Genomic DNA, 20,215 nt, shown 5'->3' on the forward strand with positions numbered 1-20,215 from the left:
GTAAAGTGGTATAAAGGCAAATGTCTTTTTGTTAAGTGTTTGGATTTCATTAGTAGTTCAGCACTCTGCCACCATCCCCCCAGAGGACATAGTCATACTTGTTTCTGAAGTTTTAAAAAAGCAAAGATCCAGTGTTATTAATAGTTGAAGGTTGAGAATAGAATCATTCTATATGTGAATTGCAGTGGTTTCTTTGTGTTCAGCCAATTTAATGAAGACTTTTAGGAAACTTAGGATTTAACATGGGTCACTTCACTCAGCGAACTTTTGAGTACCTATTGTGTGCCTTGCACTGTGATTAGATGAGTTAAGAAATACAGTGCTTACCCTCAATTACAGTCGATTGAGGTTGTGGGAGGAGATATGTAAGGAATTGTCATGAGTTCTCTTAGGAAGACAGGGTCAAAAAGACTGACTCTGCTGAGTAGGTCATGAAAGGTTTCTCAGAAGAGTCACTATTTCAGATGAGTAGGCATTTGCTATCTGAAGAATATTTTAGGGTTGGATATAGGTCAGTATTTCGAACATATAGGATTCAGGGAATGGTGACATTTGGCTTATTAGCTTAAAAACTAGGAATGAAGAAAGGACTTTTATTTTTGAAAACAAAGGCAAGTCCATGTATATTTTAAAACCCCAAGTGGGTAGCCCCATGGGCTACAGGGCTTCCTTTCCTACTGCTGATAGTCTGAACTATCCCCAGGCCCAAACTTCCCTCTTTAACCTGTGGTGGCCTCCACCTTCCCAATCCATTGCCCCTACTCAGTCTTGCTTCTATACTGTTTAGGCCAGTGTGAGTTTGATTTTTCTCTGAAACACTTCTGTATTATTTTTAAACATAAACACTCCACAAACACCTATGCCACTTTCATCCTTTTTAAGTGACAGTAAAGGGAGCCTTTTGTTTCCTGCTTATTTTACCCATCTTTACTAAATGAAAAACTCTTCAGTGAACCTCTTAAGAGCTGTATGGTTTCCTTGGAGACTAAAATGATACAGAAAGTCTGCAAGTTCTACACTGCCATGTGACAGGAAAGAGATAAGTTGCTTTAAAACAATTAGTTGGTACAGTGGATAAAGAGAAGCCAGTTGGCTCTTGGGGCACATGTCAGACCAAAAGGTAGAGAAGGGAATTGACTTAAGGTGTGTATGCACAGCAGGAAATACCAGCCTCCGCAGCAGTAATTTTCCATCTGACCTCTAGCTGCCTTCAGAGTCATCTGTTCCTATCCTGCTACAGTGTCTTTGCAGAGGCATGCATGGGAGGACATTCCAAATAGGAACTGTGAAAGTTTTTCCCTGTGGAAACATACTAGTCCCTCTTGGTAAGGTTCTACATAGTTCCTCTAACACTGCCCTTCAGCAAAACTGTGATTCATTAGACTATTTGGGCTAACCTGGGTACCTACAAATCTTTCTTGACATTGTTTTAACCAGAAAATAGACAGTAATTTAAATAGTCAACTTACATACATGCCCATAGGTCGAAATCAGATAATACATTTAAGGAAATACGTAGTTATTCTAAAACAGATATGGTTGCCTTTACTTTTTGTATAGGGATGAGTTAGTATTAGGGGCTGTTGAGAGGTCCCAGAGTATTGGAAACATACTAATATGGGCCTGGGCACCTACACCTACACCTCAGAATTCCAGAAGGAGAGGGTGGATTCTGGAGCATGCCCTTGTGGTACATACCTTTAACAATAAAGAGAAGAAAAGCTCAAGTGAGCCTTGGCCTTCTGTTGGTAGCTGTGTTCAGCCTGGTATAGTAAGGACAACCAGAAGGAAGAATTTTGGTATGAAATGCCTTTCTTTAATACAATCTATAGTGTGTGAGTGAATATTATTTTCTTTTGAAGTTTATGCTCTTTACTCCAGGCCTCTGGTTTCCTAGGATGTTTTCATGTGGGTATGATGTTGACTGACTAAGATCTAGATCTTTGTACATGAATCCTGAGTCACCCAGTATCATGAAATAATCTTGACCCACTGCTTTTGCCATGGACTGTATCATAACCCTTTTATGTTTGTGTTGTTGACAGTCAGTGAAGGATCTTCTAGGGGATATGCCCTGAGGGGTATATCCTAAGATGGTAGGGATAGTCATGCTGGTAGCCCTTGAGCCCAGTGAGGAGAAACTGGTAGTTTTACTCTTCATATTTAAGACAGAACATTCTCATCATGGTAGTTTTCATGCCCATCCTGAGGACTCTACTAGTACATCACTGGAACATTCTCATCATGGTAGTTTTCATGCCCATCCTTAGGACTCTACTAGTACATCACTGGAACACTTGCAGAAAGACCTCTGTGCCTTACCACAAACACTGGGAAGCCTCGTTTTTTTTTCCAGGCTTGAAGTTAGAATCACTGAAAAGTTTTTGGCATACATCATCATTAGTCCTATAGAACTATCCACTGAGTAAACTTTAATCAGTTTGGTTCCAGAAGCGTGAAAAACAGTAGTTTGAATTCCAGCTGCTTAACAGCACAAAACCGATTAATTTGATGGTAATTTGTTATATAAAGTATAAGAATTTGATGGCAGAATAGAACAGTTTTGAGGTTAGCCGATATTTATTGCAGAACCAGTGTTGATTTATTGAGGAAAAGAAGAACAGAACTTTTCCATCACTGTGTTATTCTGATCATGTGGTGTATTATTTAATTTTTACTTTTCTTAGTATTGAGTAGTCATTATATTGTAATATTAAACTAAGTTGTGTAACACATAATGTGTTTAAGGAAATGATTTTCTCTTTACATCGAGTTTTTATATCCAAATTCATTGAATGAATATGTTTTCGTTTACTAAGTTATATAGCACATAATATGTTTAAGAAAATGATTTTCTCTTTACATCGAGTTTTTATATCCAAATTCATTGAATGAAAGTGTTTTATTTTTCTTTTTTTTTTTTTTTTTTTTTTTTGAGACGGAGTCTCGCTCTGTCACCCAGGCTGGAGTGCAGTGGCCGGATCTCAGCTCACTGCAAGCTCCGCCTCCCGGGTTTACGCCATTCTCCGGCCTCAGCCTCCCGAGTAGCTGGGACTACAGGCGCCCGCCACCTCGCCCGGCTAGTTTTTTGTATTTCTTAATAGAGACAGGGTTTCACCGTGTTCGCCAGGATGGTCTCGATCTCCTGACCTCGTGATCCGCCCGTCTCAGCCTCCCAAAGTGCTGGGATTACAGGCTTGAGCCACCGCGCCCAGCCTGAAAGTGTTTTATTTTTCTATAAAGCTGAGAAAATAAAAATAAAATTATTTTGGTACTTTAACATCTGACCTGTTTTAAAGGTGACATCCAAATTCATTTTACATATTAGATTGTAAAGATTAGATAGGCTTTTTTTTGAAAATACAATTTTGCAAACAGGCTTATCAGTAACTGTTGATTTTCGTTTGATTCTGCTGAATTTTTTGGTCTTATTTTAGGCAGCTAATCCAGGTTGCTCCCTGGAAGATTTTGTGAGGTGGTATTCACCCCGGGATTATGTTGAAGAGGAGGTGATCGATGAAAAGGGCAACGTGGTGCTGAAAGGAGAACTGAGTGCTCGGATGAAGATTCCAAGCAATATGTGGGTAGAAGCCTGGGAAACAGCTAAGCCAGTTCCTGCTAGAAGGCAAAGGAGACTCTTTGATGATACACGGGAAGCAGAAAAGGTAATTGAGATTTGAGTCTCTAATACTAAAATGCAAATTACTGTTCTTGCAATTTAGGAACTCACTGTCATAGACATGAGAGCTCTGGACACACTTGAGGTGCAAAGCATTGAAATTCAATGAGCCTTTTATATATCTACTTTCACATTTAAGATTCTAGAACTAGTTGCAAATAGGGCAAATAACAGACATGCATAGTTTAAACAGACTGCTTACCATTGAACTGTCTCAGAGTATATGTTAAAAGTGTTAAAAATGGGTATGTCCTTTAAGCTAGCAGTTTCCATTATTACCACAACATTTATTAAGGAAATAATGAGAAATTGTATACAAAGACCTATGTATATGAATGATGTTCAACAAAGTTCTTAAGTGAAAAAGTAGAAACAACCAAAGTTTCCAACAACGGGGACTTGGTTCAATAAATTATGGTATATACCTTAGCGGCCAGCTTTGCAGCAGCTATTGAAAAACATTTGGAGTTATGGAGAATATAGTGGCACCTGCCTGATATTGAATTGCCCTGCACACCTTCCTACCTCCTCCAGCCCCCCAAAAAAGTCCCATGAAATCAATAAGTAAATAAATCCATGCATTCAGCGTTACTAAGAGACAGAAATTTCAATGACCTTCAAATTAACAGTAAATAGAAAGAAACCAAATTCCAGTGGAGCTACCACTGCTATAAGTCTATGTAGATATAGTGAGTAGGGGGCAGGAAAAGACAAAGAGCCAAGAGATACAGAAGACTTAGATGAAACACAAAGTCACCCCAGAAAGAGAGAGCCTAACACTACATGCCGAAACACTGAACACAGGTAGGGTTTGCTAGTTCACAGCACTTGCCACAGGGAAGGGGCTTGAATGTAAACAGGACTAGAAATGGAGCCTTGGAGAAGATCAGATACACAAAGAAGCAGTGGATGGGAATGATGGGAAAAAAGGAAATAAGAGGGGAAAATTAAGGATCTTGCAGAAATGAAAGGAAAACAAGACAACCAGCCTCCCTCACCCCCCTCTGTCCATTAAAGAAACTTCAGAAGAGGGCACTTTGAAGCTATTTGTGATATTACTAGGAATGGAATGGAACAGACCGTATCCATATAAAACTACTTTACAAAACAGAAAATGAAAATCAGATCATTTCAGCTAATGAAAATATTTCCCAGAAAATCAGTCACAAAACAGAAGAAAATTGTAACATAACATTCCAAACTGAATCAGATATCCTCAAACAGTTAAGGAGGATATGAAAAAACCATGTTTAATAAGAAATACTAAAATCAAGAACAGAGATGGACCAAAAAAACCCACAAAGAAATGAAACCGCAACTGATTTAGCTCAGGATAGAAGTAAAAGAAAAAAAGACAACCATATAAAAAATGAAGACTAAATTACAGGAGGCCCAAAAGAGAATAGATTTATATTTAAAATTTATAAAAGGCATTGAAGAAAAGTGGGAAACAACCAGGAGGACGAAGATGAAATATAGCAGTAAAGAAATTGAAGAGAAAGTAGTATAAATGAAAGACAAGAAAAGTAGGAATATTCAATTCATTAGTTTCCTTTAAGGAGAAAAATCAGAACACTAAGACAGAACTAATACAGTCCTATGGCTTAACAAAGAGGATGCATTTTGAGAAGCTCCTCGTTAGGCAGTTTTGTCATCATGGGAACATCATAGTGTGTACTCATACAGACCCAGATGGTATAGCCTACCACTCACTTAGGCTAGAAAATTAATGGAATACAAACTTTCTATTAAACAATATGGGTGAAAGGGGAAAATACAAATTGAAAGTACAGAATTTTTGCAAAACAATGAGAATGAAAACACTACATATGAGAACGTATAGGCTATACTTAAGAAATTGATGAAAGGAACTTTCATAGCCCTAACACCTATATCAGTAAAAACAAAAGAATGAAAATAAATGAATTAAATTCCTAACTAAAAACCCGAGAAAAAAAAAGTCAAATCAAAAGAAAACAAAAGGAAGCAAATGAAAAGGAGAGGGTGGTGAAAACAGATGAAATGAATGAGTTCAATCTAGTTCTTTTAAAGTCAACAAAATAGAGAAGCCATTAGCTAATTTAATCAAGAAAAAAGGGGAAAGCACATATGTAAAATAAAATAAATGACAAAAAGGGCACATATTAATAACTACTGATACAGAGGAAATGTGTTAAAAATACTGCTTTGCACATCTCTGTGTATGTGAATTTGAAAACCAAGTTGAATTAGACAATTTCCTAGGGAAATTCCTACCAAAAATAGAATTTATATCAAAACTAACCCCAGTAAAAACAGAAAGTATAAACAGACAAATTTTCATAGAGACAATTATCAAGGAACTACCACATTAAAAAGAACCAGGCCCAGATAGTTTCACAGGGAAATTCAACTAAATATCAAGAAACCATATAGTCTCAATGCTACATAAATTATTTCAACACATGATAATTGGAGGAAATTTTCCAGCTTCTATGAAGCAACTATAACATTGGTACCTAAACCTGATAAAGATAGCATATCTTTAAAAATAGCAGACCAATAATACTTAAGAAATTTAATGCAAAATCTGAAGTAAACAGACTCTAATATCATTTTAAGAACATAATACATGTTGATCAAATATGAGATGATTATTTAGAAGTCTGTTTATATAATTTGCTTCATTAATAGGTCTAAGCAGAAAATTATATCATTATCTCCATTTGTGCTGAAAAAGCTTTTGATACATTTAACTTAAAACTCTTGGGAAAAGAGTGGAATAGATGGCTACTTCCTTAAAATAAGAAAACATATAGAAACTTTAGTCCTAAACACAGCATCTTAATTGGGGAAGCCATAGGGGGTCACTAAGGTCAGGAACAAAGTAAGGATGCCTGCCATCTCCACTGCCAATCAAAATTGTTCTGCAGTTATTAGCTAGTGTAATTAGCAAGAGAAAGCGGAGTTATGGGAGTTGAAAGAAGAACTCTGTTTGCAGTGATAGGACTGTAAATTGGAAAATTCAAAAAGTCAGTGTTAAAACTAATGAAAACAGAAGAATCCTGCAAGGCAGCAGGATATATAGTTAACTTACAGTAATCAGTAGCATTCATATACACTAATAACCATTTAGAAGATCTAAATATAATTTTCATTGTAAGGGGAAAAAAGGTAAAATGCTTAACAGAAAATGTTTGAAATCTTAATGAAGAAAATAAAACGCTTCTCAAAAACACACTTGAACAATAGAAAGATAGCCCTCAGACTCCTAGGCTCAAGTGATTCTCCTGGCCCAGTTTCCCTAGTAGCTAGGACTACAGGTGAACACCATGATGCCCAACTAATTATTTTTCTTAATTTTTTATAGCGATTAGATCTCACTGTGTTGCCCAGGCTGATCTCAAACTCCTGGCCTGAAGCAATTCTCCTGCCTCAGCTTCCCAACGTGCTGGGATTACAGGTGTGAGCCACTGTGCTATAACCTGTGCTTTACTTATTCTAAAAAATAAATCAACAAGGATGGAAAGAGGAAAAATAACCTAAACCTGAAAGCAAGTTGAGACACATTAATCCAGCTGTATTTTAAATAAGTAACATAATCACACCGACAGGGATTGGTGAAGGGAGGATGGAAAATCTAATCCAAGTGATTTATGGACACATCAAATGTGTTTGACTCTATACTCTCAGTTGTGGTGGAGGATGGGACTACAAAAATATCTTGAGGTCAGGTGCGGTGGCTCACGCCTGTAATCTTAGCACTTTGGGAGGCCGAGGCGAGTGGATCACCTGAGGTCAGGAGTTCGAGACCAGCCTGCCCAACATGGTGAAACCCCATCTCCACTGAAAATATAAAAGTTAGCTGGGGGTGGTAGCACACGTCTGTAACCCCAGCTACTCAAGAGGCTGAGGCAGGAGAATCGCTTGAACCTGGGAGGCGGAGGTTGCAGTGAGGCAAGATCGCATCACTGCACTACAGCCTGGGTGACAGAGTGAGACTCCATCGCAAAAACAAAAAAAAAAATCTTGAACCCTATTATCTAAGCTTGTTTTTTGTAGTGATATGGATAGAGCAATTCTGAAACTTTCAGAAATGCATTATTGGTTGGGCGAAGTGAGTAACTAAATGTGTTGGTGTTGTTGGAAGTCAGAATTTCTTACTGCGGAAGTGAGATGCAAATATGAAATGAAGGAAGGCAAGGAAGAACCCAGTGTCAATGAATTGGAATTGGAGGTATTGGTGTGGACTTACGGGTTTTTAATATATGGATAGGTGTGTGGGTATGGACATAGTAAGTATTTGTGTGTACGCATATATACAAGCAAACATTCCCCGGCTTTCTTCTGAAAGAGTCTAGAAGCACTGACACCCTCATAGCAGTGAGCACACGTAGCTTGATTTTTTTTTACACATTCCTTGTGGTTACTTTTAGTAACTATGCTTTCCTCAGAAAAATGACTGATTTCAAGGTTGAGGCAAGGAAGGTACAAGATGAACCTGGAACATCCTGGATTGCTAGACAGTAAGGGAAGTGCTTTTAAAAAAGATGGGGGCATTTCATAGAGAGCTAACTTGAAGGGACTCACATTGGCCAAATCTGGGACAATTTGAGTTCTAAATATTTAAGGACAGGAATGATTATAAACCGTTGGAAAAAATAGGAATTCTTGGAACCATATTGATAATTAATGGATAAACAAAGAACTAGAGGAAAGGGGAGGTCATTTCCTACAGAAAAAAGATGATTGGTAAATGTAGAGGATATGTTGGACTTGGAAGTCTTCATTTTGTAACCATGTTCATAGTAAAGATTGGTTCAGCAAGAATCATGAATAGATATTAAGTCTAGGTGGAAATTTGAAGAGCATCATCTTGCATGATTTTTAAGTGTTTCTCTATAGAATGCGTCTGCATTGCAAGGAAAGTGGAGAAATAGGACAGTATCTCCAAATTAACATCACAAATGAGGAGTAAATGGAGATCGTACACATTGGGCTGTGATACTCTGACGTACCCAATACCACTTATATGCTATTTGGTCTAGGCATGTAAAATCTGAGTCTAATTGTGAGGGAACATTAGATGAACCCAAAATGAGGAACATTCTATTTTTAAAAGAGTTTGAAAAAAGAAAAATTTGCACAATTTTGGGAGCATATTAAAGACACGTGAGCCAACTGAAATCAGAGTTCCCAACTGGCCAAGACTGAAACAGTTTGAACAACAAAATAAAATAATATTGGATTGTAACTCAGAGTACAAAATAAATATCCTTGAGTTCATACTGATAAAAATAATTGATTGGATATATAAATTAATGGGACAGAAGAGACAAATCTCCTGTGCAGAATTCTAAATGTATCTAGATACTCCACCCTCAAGGAGGTGAAGCTAATTCCCACTCCGCAAGTGTGTGCTGCACGTAGTGCGTTCCTCCCAGAGAGCACGGTACACAGAGAGGGGAAAAGGAGTGGCGTTACAGGGCAGCAACCCACTGACACTGTCTCAGCCAGGTGATGAAGGTTAACATCCACAGGCTAAGCCATACTGGCAGTATGTACTCTTGACATGATGTGATGACAGTGGCACTTTACCTCTCTGGTCTTCCTCCCAGAAATACATAACCCAGCTTCATCATGAGCAAAAAACATCAGATAAACCATAATTGAGGGAATTTTTATGAAATATTTGACCAGAACTCAAAACTATCAAGGTCAGTAAAAACAAGGAACATCTGAGAACTGTCACAGCCAAGAGGAGCCTAGAAATATGACAGCTAAACATAATGTGGTATCTTGAAGGGGATCCTGGAGCAGGAAAATGACATTAGATAAAAACTAAGGAAACCGTGTACATACATACATGCTGACAGCATTATTCATGACAGCCACAAAATACAATAAACCCAAATGTCTATCAGTGATGAATGGATAAGCCAAATATGGTCTGTCCATGCAATGGAGTATTATTCAGCCATAAAAAGGAATGAACCACTGATATGTGTTACAACATGGATGAACCTTGAAAATATTATGCTACGTGAAAGCCAGAAAACAATGGGCCGCATATTGCATTGTTCCATTTATACGAAAGGTCTAGAATAGGCAAGTCCATAGAGACAGTAAGTTAGATTAGTAGTTGGCAGCAATGGAGATTGGGAAGGGGGGAAATCGGGAGTGGTTGCTTTGGGGTACTGTGTTTCTTTTGGGGGAGATGAAAGAAAATGTTCTGGAATTAGATAATGGTGATGGTAACATAACCTTGCAAATACGCTAAAAACCACTGAAGTTACCCATTTTAAAGTGGTGAATTTTATGCTATGTGAGTTATAGCTCAGTTTTTAGAAACTAAGGAAATCTGAATACAGTATGGAATTTAGTTAGCCAAAAAGTTCGGAGGCAGAGGAAACTATACTCAAAATGTAAATGTTGTAAAAAAACAGTGAAAAGCTGTTCCAGATTACTTGAGATTAAAGAGCTATGACAACTAAAGGCAATGGATGATCCTTACCAAGATGTGTAGTGGTTGAGGGAAAGGGTCATAAAAGACACATTATGCGGCCGGGCGTGGTGGCTCACGCCTGTAATCTCAGTACTTTGGGAGGTTGAGGTAGGTGGATAATTTGAGGTTGGGAGTTCGAGACCAGCCTGGCCAATATGGTGAAACTCCGTCTTTACTAAAAATACAAAAATTAGCCGGGCAGTAGTGGCTGCGTGCCTGTAGTCCTCGCTACTTGGGAGGCTGAGGCAGGAGAATCACTTGAGCCTGGGAGGTGGAGGTTGCGGGGAGCCAAGATCACACCACTGCACTCCAGTCTGGGCAACAGAGAAAGACCCTGTCTCAAAAAAAAAAAAAAAAAAGACACATATGGGGTCAGTTGACAAAACTGCAATAAAGATAGTAGATTAGATTACAATTATTTTATCAGTGTTAAATTTATTGTATATAATCAGAATCATTTGCATTTTGATTATATAATAAAATATTTTTAATTTTAGGAAATACACATATTTTGGGATAAGGGACATGAGTATGTGACTTATTCTGAAATTATTTGAAACAAGTTTATGTCTGTAGTGTGTACACACACGAGAGCAGAGAAAGAGCAAGGGGTCCAGAACAGGAGGGAGACAGTTCATATGTGAATCCAGGTAATGGGTGATAACATATTTCGTGTTGTTCCTGCAAATTTGTTTTCCTGTGAATTAAGGAAAACAAAATTCAGAAAGGCAGGTGTTAGCAAGGAGGTACAACAGAGGGAACTCATTACTCTAGATAAGAATGTAAATCTATTGAAACGCTTTGTAGGGTAATTATCTTGTACATTTCCTACTTCAATTTTTAGGTATATATCCTAAAGTAATTGTTGTACATGTGCCATTTGCACCAGGAAATATGTGCGATAATGTATTAGGAGCATTATTTGTTATAGCCAAAAACTGAGGAGCTATCCACTATTAGTGTAGGAACATTTTAACACAGCAGTGAAAATGAGTAAACTGTGGCATATTGGAATGGTATACGAATATCAAAAACAATACTGAATTAAAAAGCAACTCACTGAAGGGTATAAACAGAAACATTCCATTAATATAAAGGTCAAAAGTAGACAAAAGTAAACAGTATATTATTTAAGGCTACATATGTGAAAGAAAAAAACTATAAAGAAAAGCAAAAGAATGATTTGTAGTTAATTCTGGGGATGGAGGGTACACAGGAGGACTTGGAAAAGCCTGGTAACATTCTGTTTCCTAAGCTGGTGTTTTCTTTAAACTATTTCTAATACTCTAGTATGTATATTTCTTAATTTAAAGAAGTTTCAAATCAGACAAAACTCTCCAAGCCAAAAAAAAAAAAAAAAAAGGAAAGTCTACCACAAGTCATTAAATAAACAAAGCAAATAATAAAACAGTATGTAAGTTATTAATTTTTGTTAAGAAATTACATATGCATCTGCATCTCTCTGTTTAAATGGACATACAAGTAGTTTGCGAGGATAAACATGAAAATGTGGTTTTGGGGAATTAGGATTTCAGGAAAATTTCTGCATCACCTGTATTTTTTAAATTTTGAAGTCCATGAGCATTTATCAGTCAGACTCACATTATGAGATTATACTTCTTAAAATTTTGTTTATTGATGTAAAAGAATTACACATATTTATAGGGTTATACTTCTTTTATCTTTACTACTGTCAAATAAGTAGCCTAAAGGTAGGGTCTGTGTTTTGTACATACTTCTCTGTATTCTTATAATAAGAATTGGAAAAAAAAACCAAAACAACTAAAACCAAAAAATGTGTGGAAAGTCACTAACACTGTTTAGAAATATTAAATGAGAAAAGCAGGTTAAAAGGCAGTATTTTACATATACAATATTAGTGCCCTTAGTATGTGTATTCTGTGTCTTAAAATGAAACGCTCCACTGTTAATGATTATTATCTCTCGGTATTATAATTTATCGGTAGTTTTAATTTTCTTTGTATTTTCCTTATTTGCATGTATTACATATGAAAGCAGGAAAAAACAGAATATTTGTCATTATTAAAGATTGAAGTTCTGAGGTGCTTTCAGTAACATTATCCTCACCTTTGGGGTCGTGGCTGGCTGCCTGGAGGAGTGCTGTCTTGTTAAGGATTAAGACAAGTGGCTGAGGATTTGCACTTCTGTAAGTGGCTGCTTCATCCTTTGACACCTGTGCTGATCATTTGTGTGCGCTGCCCCTCCTTCAGGTGCTGCACTATCTGGCAATCCAGAAACCTGCAGACCTTGCTCGGCACCTGTTACCTTCTGTGATTCATGCAGCTGTACTCAAGGTAAAGGAAGAAGGTAAATGTCATATTTAACTAGTCATTAGTCATTTCCAAAGTGAAAGTATATTTTGCTTAATTTATTTAATGCTGGCTTTAATCTTCTTTAAAATAGAAAGTCTGGAAAACATTTCTTCAGTTAAGAAGATCATAAAGCAGATAATATCCCATTCCAGTAAAGTTTTGCACTTCCCCAATCCAGAAGACAAGAAATTGGAAGTAAGTTTGATGTAGTGTCAGAATCTTGCCAAGTGTTCTCCTCAGTTGGCAAAAATAATTTTTAAGATGCATTTTCAAAGGGCTTTGCTTTTTTGCCATCTCCCAACGTATGCCTCTTCCTTTTCCACCACCAGGAAATCATTCACCAGATTACTAATGTGGAAGCTCTCATTGCAAGAGCTCGGTCACTAAAAGCCAAGTTTGGAACTGAGAAATGTGAACAGGAGGAGGAAAAGGAAGATCTTGAAAGGTAATTGCTATTTGGCTAATTCGGTTTTGTCTGCAGTAGGAAAAGCCACCACTCTCTTAAGAAAAATTGTAATAGGATATTGAGACTCTTTTGTGGTACTCATATATTATTTGAAACAAGCATTGTCTAGAGACAGAAATAATTATCATAACATTTGACCTCTCCTGTATTTCTGAGTCTCTACCAGGTGTTTCCATTCTTCCCACTTTTAGAAACAGTCTCCTAGAGCCTCCTTTTTTAGGGATTCCTTGGTTTGCTCTTGGAGATGTGGTGTCTGTAATTTCTTGTGGAGGAGCTGTTAACTGTGTTGCTCACCCTGCCCCAAAACTTTGTTTGCAGCTGTTACTATTCCTTGACCACAGGGTGCAGGTGCTGAAACCATTTCTGCTTACTGTTCCTAGTTGTTTATTTTAAACAAGATTTGTGATAGCAAAGGTACACATCCTATGCACCTTGCAATTATGTTTTGAAAGAGTGACCAGATGGCTTTTCTCAGATGAAGCAAATGATTGGGGCATTCTCTTTATGAGACTCAACACCATTACCAGTGGAGCTTAGATCAGTGTGAGGTCCTGTTCATTTTTTGCCCATGTTATTTGGAAGGGCAATATTGTTTTACTGTGTGATAAAGTGTTTACAAATTAGCTTGTTCAGTGGCTTAAATTTGTCATTTAAAATTTTTCATGAGCCTTTCCATAAGAAATGGCATTATTGATGCTAAATAGTTAATATTGTATGGCAAGGCATTTGCTGTCTTTTAACAAGTTCATGTTTACATTTTATGTCTTTTGTTGAGTGAAGTTTTCTCCTAGACTACTTTGCTCTTGAAAATTTCTTCCTTTTAAATGAGAAGAATAAGCTGTAATCAAGGGACTTGTTTCTAAAATAGTAGTATGAATTAAGAGCAGGTGGTGCAGGCTTGGTGGCTTTGTGCCTTCAACTCTGTTAGTTCCACCATATGTTATCTGTGACATACTTGGAAGTTCAGTGTTTCCAGCATCTAATGGAACAGTTTACAATTGCGACTTTGCCCAACACAAGTATTTTAAGCATATGTGCACGTGTGCATGCACACACAGACACATACCCCTTAAAAAAAAACAAAAACAAATATGGATCATTGCTTTTATTGGATAAATGTAACTTAGTTTATATCATACAAAATTTTTTTCATCTTTTATTAACTGTAGCATTTTCTAAGCTAGTCTGAAAAAAATAGACTTTTTTCTTACACTTTGACAGAGATGGGCTTTAAAAATTTTTTATTAACACAGGCGAAAAAGTAGGAAGATTGTCAGTTAAGTTGATAATAATTGCAAATGTCAATCTATCTTGCTGTAAAATTTCACTCCAACTTTGTTGGGTTTAGCCAGTATCAGCTTGAGGATTTGTCCACAAAACTCCTGTGGGAGGATGGACGCCCAGTGGCCTGGACAGCTCACTTTCCATCCTTTCGTTGCCTGTCTCTCTCTCCTAGGTTTGTGAGTTGCCTGCTGGAGCAGCCTGAAGTGTTAGTCACCGGTGCAGGAAGAGGACATGCTGGCAGGATCATTCACAAGCTGTTTGTGAATGCTCAGAGGGTATGTGAGAATCATTATTGACTCCATCATGATCTCTCCAAACCTCTACTCGAGAAGAGGCTGTCTTAGTTCCCACACATGGCTGATCACACTCATGTCACCTGAGTGTAAGCCTGGGCATTGGGTTTGAACACTGAAGAAACAATGACTTCTGAGTCTTTGAAATCCATTTGATTTCCTACATGTTGAATTAAAATGATAAGTATATTCTAGGACCTAAATTTTAAAAATTAGAAGAGTCCAAAATCCATTGTTATAGAAGTTGGCAGGGACTCAGTTAGCAATGGCCAGAGTTGTGCTGTGGGAAAAAAATAGGAACTTTCAAATTAGAATGGAGTTCAGTTTTACCATCTTTAAACCCCATGTGGGGCAAAGTGGATTCACAACTCAGCTTAAATTATAAATATAATTGTGCTTGTAATGGTGAGGAGATCTACCTTTGAGGTTTCCTAGAAAAGAAGAGGAAAAACTTCAGATTTTTAGGGCAGATTTCAGCACTACTAGAGTAGTGAAAGTAAAGGTTTTAAAATTATATAGTATCTTGGTTACTGGTTAAGGGCTCTGGCATCCCACAGATAATTCTCAGTTCAGTGCTCATTAATATTAGGAATTCTGATAAAGGTATTATGATGTGCACTAATTACACACCTCCCCTTCTATGGCACTGTGATTACACTAGAATGACCCAGTTGTGAGAGTGTAATTTTCAGAAACAAATAAGAAAAATAATTTCTGTAGGTCTACACAGGGAATAACAACTGGCTAATCCCCATAGAGTTGGTCTGGAATACAGCTAGTTAATATATTCAAATTCATAGCCAGATACACCGATAGGAATTCTTAGCAAGAGCTCAAATCTCAGTTTGTTTGTGGGGCAGCTCCTTAAACTTCAGAATTTCAAATGAATAATAGATACTTGCTCTGATTTATTTTGTTTTTGTCTCTGGCATGAAAACAAGAACTGAGTTTGGTTCCACATCTGATAATATCTATCCAGTTCACTACCCAGAAGCTTACAAGCACATTTCCTTGTTAGCCACCCATATGAATGTTCCTCGTATTGCAAAAATTCCTTCCTCTTTGATCATTTTTAAAAAGTGACGTGTTGGCTGGGCATGGTGGCTCACACCTGTATTCCCAGCACTTTTGGAGGCCGAGGTGGGTGGATCACCTGAGGTCAGGAGTTCAAGACCAGCCTGGCCAACGTGGTGAAACCCTGTCTCTACTAAAAATACAAAAATTAGCTGGGCGTGGTGGCGAGCACCTGTAATCTCAGCTACTTGGGAGGCTGAGGCAGGAGAATCACAAGAGGCAGAGGTTGCAGTGAGCTGAGATCGTGCCACTGCACTCTGTCCTAGGCGATAAAACTCCATCTCAAAAAAACAAAAAGTTATGTGTTAAGAGGATTTAAAATCTGAAGTATTTATATCTTTAGTCCTGAGACTGTTACTTATTTTAGATAACTGAACAAAATTATTTTCCCCAAAATAGAAATAACCTCCTTACCCCCTCTACTGACTGCAAGTAAAACTTTAACAGTATAGGAAATTTTATATTTATTTATTCACTTTTTTAAATAGAGGGTCTCACTCTGTAGTCCAGGCTGGAGTGCGGTGGCACGATCATAGCTCACTGCAGCCTTGAACTTCTAGGTTTAAGCAATCCTCTCTCTTCAACCTCCCAAGAGGCTAGAACCACAGGCATGCACCACCACGCCCAGCTAATTTTTGTATTTTTTGTAGGGACGGGGTCTCACTTTGTTGCCCAGGCTGATCTAGAACTCCTGGTTTCACGCAATCCTCCTTCCTCAGCCTCCCAAAGTGCTGAGGTTATACGTGTGTGTGAGCCACCACACCTGGCCTAGAAAATTATAAGAACATATTAATCACATAATCTCACTACCCATTGATGATTTAACATCTAGTAGATACATATGTATAAATTTTAAAATGGTTATATTATATAATTACTTTGTTATTCTTGTTTTCCACTTAATATACTTATCTTTCAAAATCACTAAATACAGGAACATAGTATGTCATCTTTTTGTAGCCTCATTGTATAGCTAACTCCCTTAATGGCTACTGAAATTGTACATTCATCTACATTATGTCATTTAAGAAAAAATTTTAAAAGTTTTCAGACCTTGTAGTCAGTGTTTTCAGGGAATTGATAGACTGTCTTAATCAACATAACAAGCATCTGATTGGTTCATTTTTAAACTCAGTACTTAAATGTCTGGCTGAAGTAAACTGTTAGAATTTATTCATGTAACTTTTATTTTCATTAGCTGATACTTTGTATCAATTTTACTAATTAGTCAAGATTTTAACACTTTTTTTTAAAAAGTTGTGATGTAATTTCACTTGGCATTTTTATAACATAGTAATTTTATATATTTATAACTTTTCCTTAAAATTATAAATAGTAATGAGCCTTATGATTACAGGTGTCCTTGGTATGTACATACTTAAATGGAATTCAGCAAATAAATGACTAACTGGATTTTGCTTCAGACTTGCTAGATTGAATAACTTTTAGGCACCTATTCCTAAATTCACTGGAATATCTATTTTTCAAGCCATGAACACTTTTTTTTTTTTTAAGCATTGTAATTCCCAGTAAAAGAGCTAGGTTTCTGTTGGTCATTTCTCCCATTAAATGACATCATATGTCACCTGTTGAGCCATGGATGCATGAGTAGTAGTAGATGTTTGCTGTAGTTGACAGCTAGGTGTGCTGTGTGTGGTGTGACTTTGTCTTGAATATTCTTTTGATAGGATCGTGTTCCTTAATGTAGTGCATGCTGTCTTTGAAATAATCCTGAACTCCCTTGTCTAGCCCGATTTAAACCATCTTGCTTGTTTCCCTTTCATCACTGTTTCTTTTCTCACCCCTTCTCAAGCTGACTGAATCTTCTGATGAGGTAACAAAATAGCCTTTGCCCCTCATAGTTCCTTGTTCCTTCCCATTCCTCGAACTTCATAAGGTCATTAACACTAACCACCTCTCTCACAGTCTGGATTTGGCTTACCTTTCTTGCTGATACTTAGCGCAACATGATTTCATGTTTTCATTGCCAAAACAAATTTTTTTCCAAATTGATGGTATCAAAAAAAGTATAGTAATAAGAATTAAAATTGTAGGCTGTAAATGAATATGCATTTTATGTCATTTCAATGAAAAAATAGATGCCTTTAATACTGAGAACTTCTCTTGTGCGGTTGCCATATGGGGCTCTATCACTTCGGCATCACATTAGCTGCCCAGCAAGCAAGACCAGTGCTCCTACTTTTAATTTGGCAAGTGAACCTTAAAAAGAATCGATTAAAACTTCTGACCCAGAGTCAAGATGAAAATCATCTTTTCACTCTGGAGAAAAACAGCTCCTTACTGGACTAAGGCTATCAAATGTAGACTTGGGTCATCGCTGGAAGAAACGTAGAAAGCAGCACAGCTCCGAGGTCCTTTTTTATCAGATGTCTGAATATGGCTTTCTCTCCTCAGAGCAGATTGCCTGGCAGTCATCATCCCTCCTGTCTGTCTCCAGCCCGGCTGCTCATGCAGTGTCTCCAGCTTCTTGCATTTGCTGTGTTAATGTGGTTTTTGAGTAATCTTAACATATAGCTGACTGCATTACTGAGTAACTTGGGGCATTTTCATATCTTTATCATATTAAATCACCTGTCCTTCAAAAGCATCTGAGTTTAGCATTTGACCTGCTTTTGGCTTTAGCATTTGATTCTTTTCCAGGCTGCAGCCATGACTCCACCAGAGGAGGAATCGAAGAGAATGGGCTCCCCAGAGGAAAGAAGGCAGAACTCCGTGTCAGACTTCCCACCCCCTGCCGGCCGGGAATTCATTTTGCGCACCACTGTGCCGCGCCCTGCTCCCTACTCCAAAGCTCTGCCTCAGCGGATGTACAGTGTTCTCACCAAAGAGGACTTTAGACTTGCAGGTGCCTTTTCATCAGATACCTCCTTCTTCTGATTCTTGGAGCATTACTCGTTGGTGGCGTCAGTGACAGTGCTGCCTCCTCCTGCGGGAGGGAAGGTGCCAGGGAGAACCTGGGAGGTCCTGGAGAGCGCCCTGTCCATTTGGGTGATCAGAAATCAAACCAGCATCAGAAAGACTTCCCAGCACCAAGCTTGAGCTCTGTTGTTTCACGGAGGAGGCAGCGAGAATGGGCTTGAGCTGTTGAGAGATTTCCGCGCTAGAGATGGCCTTTGTATATGGGGGGAAACACAAACGCATCCGACACTCCCTGTCCTCACCCTGGCGGGATGGTGTTCATCGCCTTCTCTTCTGTGAGGGCCGCTAGGCTAGCGGTTGCATTTGTGGTCTGTGCTAACACTTCGTGGTTCTATATATCAGCAGCAAGTGTGCAAAGTAAAGGACCTGTTAACTCAGATTTCTGGATATTTTGGTGGTAGCTTCTAGTCCCAGAATCTGTGTTTTTAAAATACTACATGTCATTCTGTCTATTCAGTCACCTGGTGGTCATCTTTCTTGTACTAATTAACTGTTGATAAGCATTTTGGATATTCTAGGAGAAAGCCTATAATTTCATATAGTTTCTCTTTTTCACATAACTGTAACCTAAATGTATTACTTCTGATAAAACTACATATCAAATGTCACTGCAAATTAGTTTTATATCTATCTTGTGAGGTTTGTCTTACTTATTTTCCTTTTGGTTGCCATGTAAGTTATCACCCTGAAAATCGTCTCCCTCCCCTTCTCTTGCTGTACAGCATGCGTTCCTTTTTTGTGGTTGCTGGCTGGGTACTCTGTTTAATGAAGTAGAGAATAGCACTTGCAAAAATACAGTCTTGGTACCTAGAGACTGTCATGCAGATAGTATAATTTGGTATATGTGCTAATGCACTGAGTAGAGGATTATTTTAACACACTATTTTGCTTTTGTATTTTAGTTAAAATAATCGATGGGGATGTGTAGCCCCCTGTGTGAGGATGACATCACCACATTTCTAGTTTCATGGAGCTCAAGATGTCTTGTGTCTGTGTCGCTAGATGGCCTCTGCTTGGTAATCTTAAGTTATTTTTAGGCCTAAAATTCTCACTTCAATCCAAAGTAAAAATGGTTATACTGAAGCATAAACCTTGCCTGTGTAATTTTAAAGAATTAATAGAGCTGTGCAAATTATTTTATTTTTTGTAAAAAAAAAAAAAATACATATCTCTATATATAATGTGTGTGCGACACACACACGTCTCTGTGTGTGTGAAGTCGGGGAGGCCCTGGGGGATGACCTTCCAGTTTATGACGCTTTTCTCTAGGCCGCTGGACTTCATTCTTACTGGTCCACGCAGATGCAGGCGGCCTGAGGCCAGCGCTGGACCAAGTAGAAGATGGTTCCTAAGGACACAGTTTGTCTGTTTTCTAACAAAGAAAAATTCTACAAAGGAGAGGTTGGGTGTTACAAAGCATTGTGAATCTAATAAAAGGAAAGTGTCGCTTTCTGTGGTGTTTCTCTCATTTTCTCCTGCTGAGGCATTTCATTCTCATTTCACATAGTTTTGTGCGGTCTCAGCTCTAATGTTTGCAGCCTGCTGAGCCTAACAAGGCAGTGGTCTCAAGAACATTGTTTGTGCCTTTTTAAAGTACTCCATTTTATTTTATTTTATTTTATTGTAGTTACGTATTTATTTCACAGATATTTTTCAGTACCC

The 20,215-nt window shown here is 37.9% G+C and overlaps 1 protein-coding gene across 7 annotated transcripts in view; it reads left to right on the forward strand.

Annotated features, from left to right (window-relative positions):
* Positions 1 to 20,005, forward strand: part of LOC105492555 (RAB3 GTPase activating protein catalytic subunit 1) — a 109,027-nt gene extending 89,022 nt beyond the window's left edge. For 4 of the 7 annotated variants that reach the window (XM_011759773.3, XM_011759777.2, XM_011759778.3 and 1 more), the window contains 7 exons: positions 3,438 to 3,665; positions 12,395 to 12,491; positions 12,588 to 12,691; positions 12,826 to 12,941; positions 14,419 to 14,521; positions 17,427 to 17,447; positions 18,275 to 20,005. In XM_011759773.3, coding sequence (XP_011758075.2) covers positions 3,438 to 3,665; positions 12,395 to 12,491; positions 12,588 to 12,691; positions 12,826 to 12,941; positions 14,419 to 14,521; positions 17,427 to 17,447; positions 18,275 to 18,511 — 906 coding nt within the window. In that variant the 3' untranslated portion in view covers positions 18,512 to 20,005. The remainder of the gene's footprint in view (positions 1 to 3,437; positions 3,666 to 12,394; positions 12,492 to 12,587; positions 12,692 to 12,825; positions 12,942 to 14,418; positions 14,522 to 17,426; positions 17,448 to 18,274) is intronic. The other 3 variants (XM_011759774.3, XM_011759776.3, XM_011759775.3) reach the window with 3 other exon arrangements.
* Positions 20,006 to 20,215: the final 210 nt, after the last annotated feature.

This window comes from Macaca nemestrina, chromosome 11, assembly GCF_043159975.1.
Source record: "Macaca nemestrina isolate mMacNem1 chromosome 11, mMacNem.hap1, whole genome shotgun sequence".
In the NCBI taxonomy this organism is placed as follows: domain Eukaryota; kingdom Metazoa; phylum Chordata; class Mammalia; order Primates; family Cercopithecidae; genus Macaca; species Macaca nemestrina.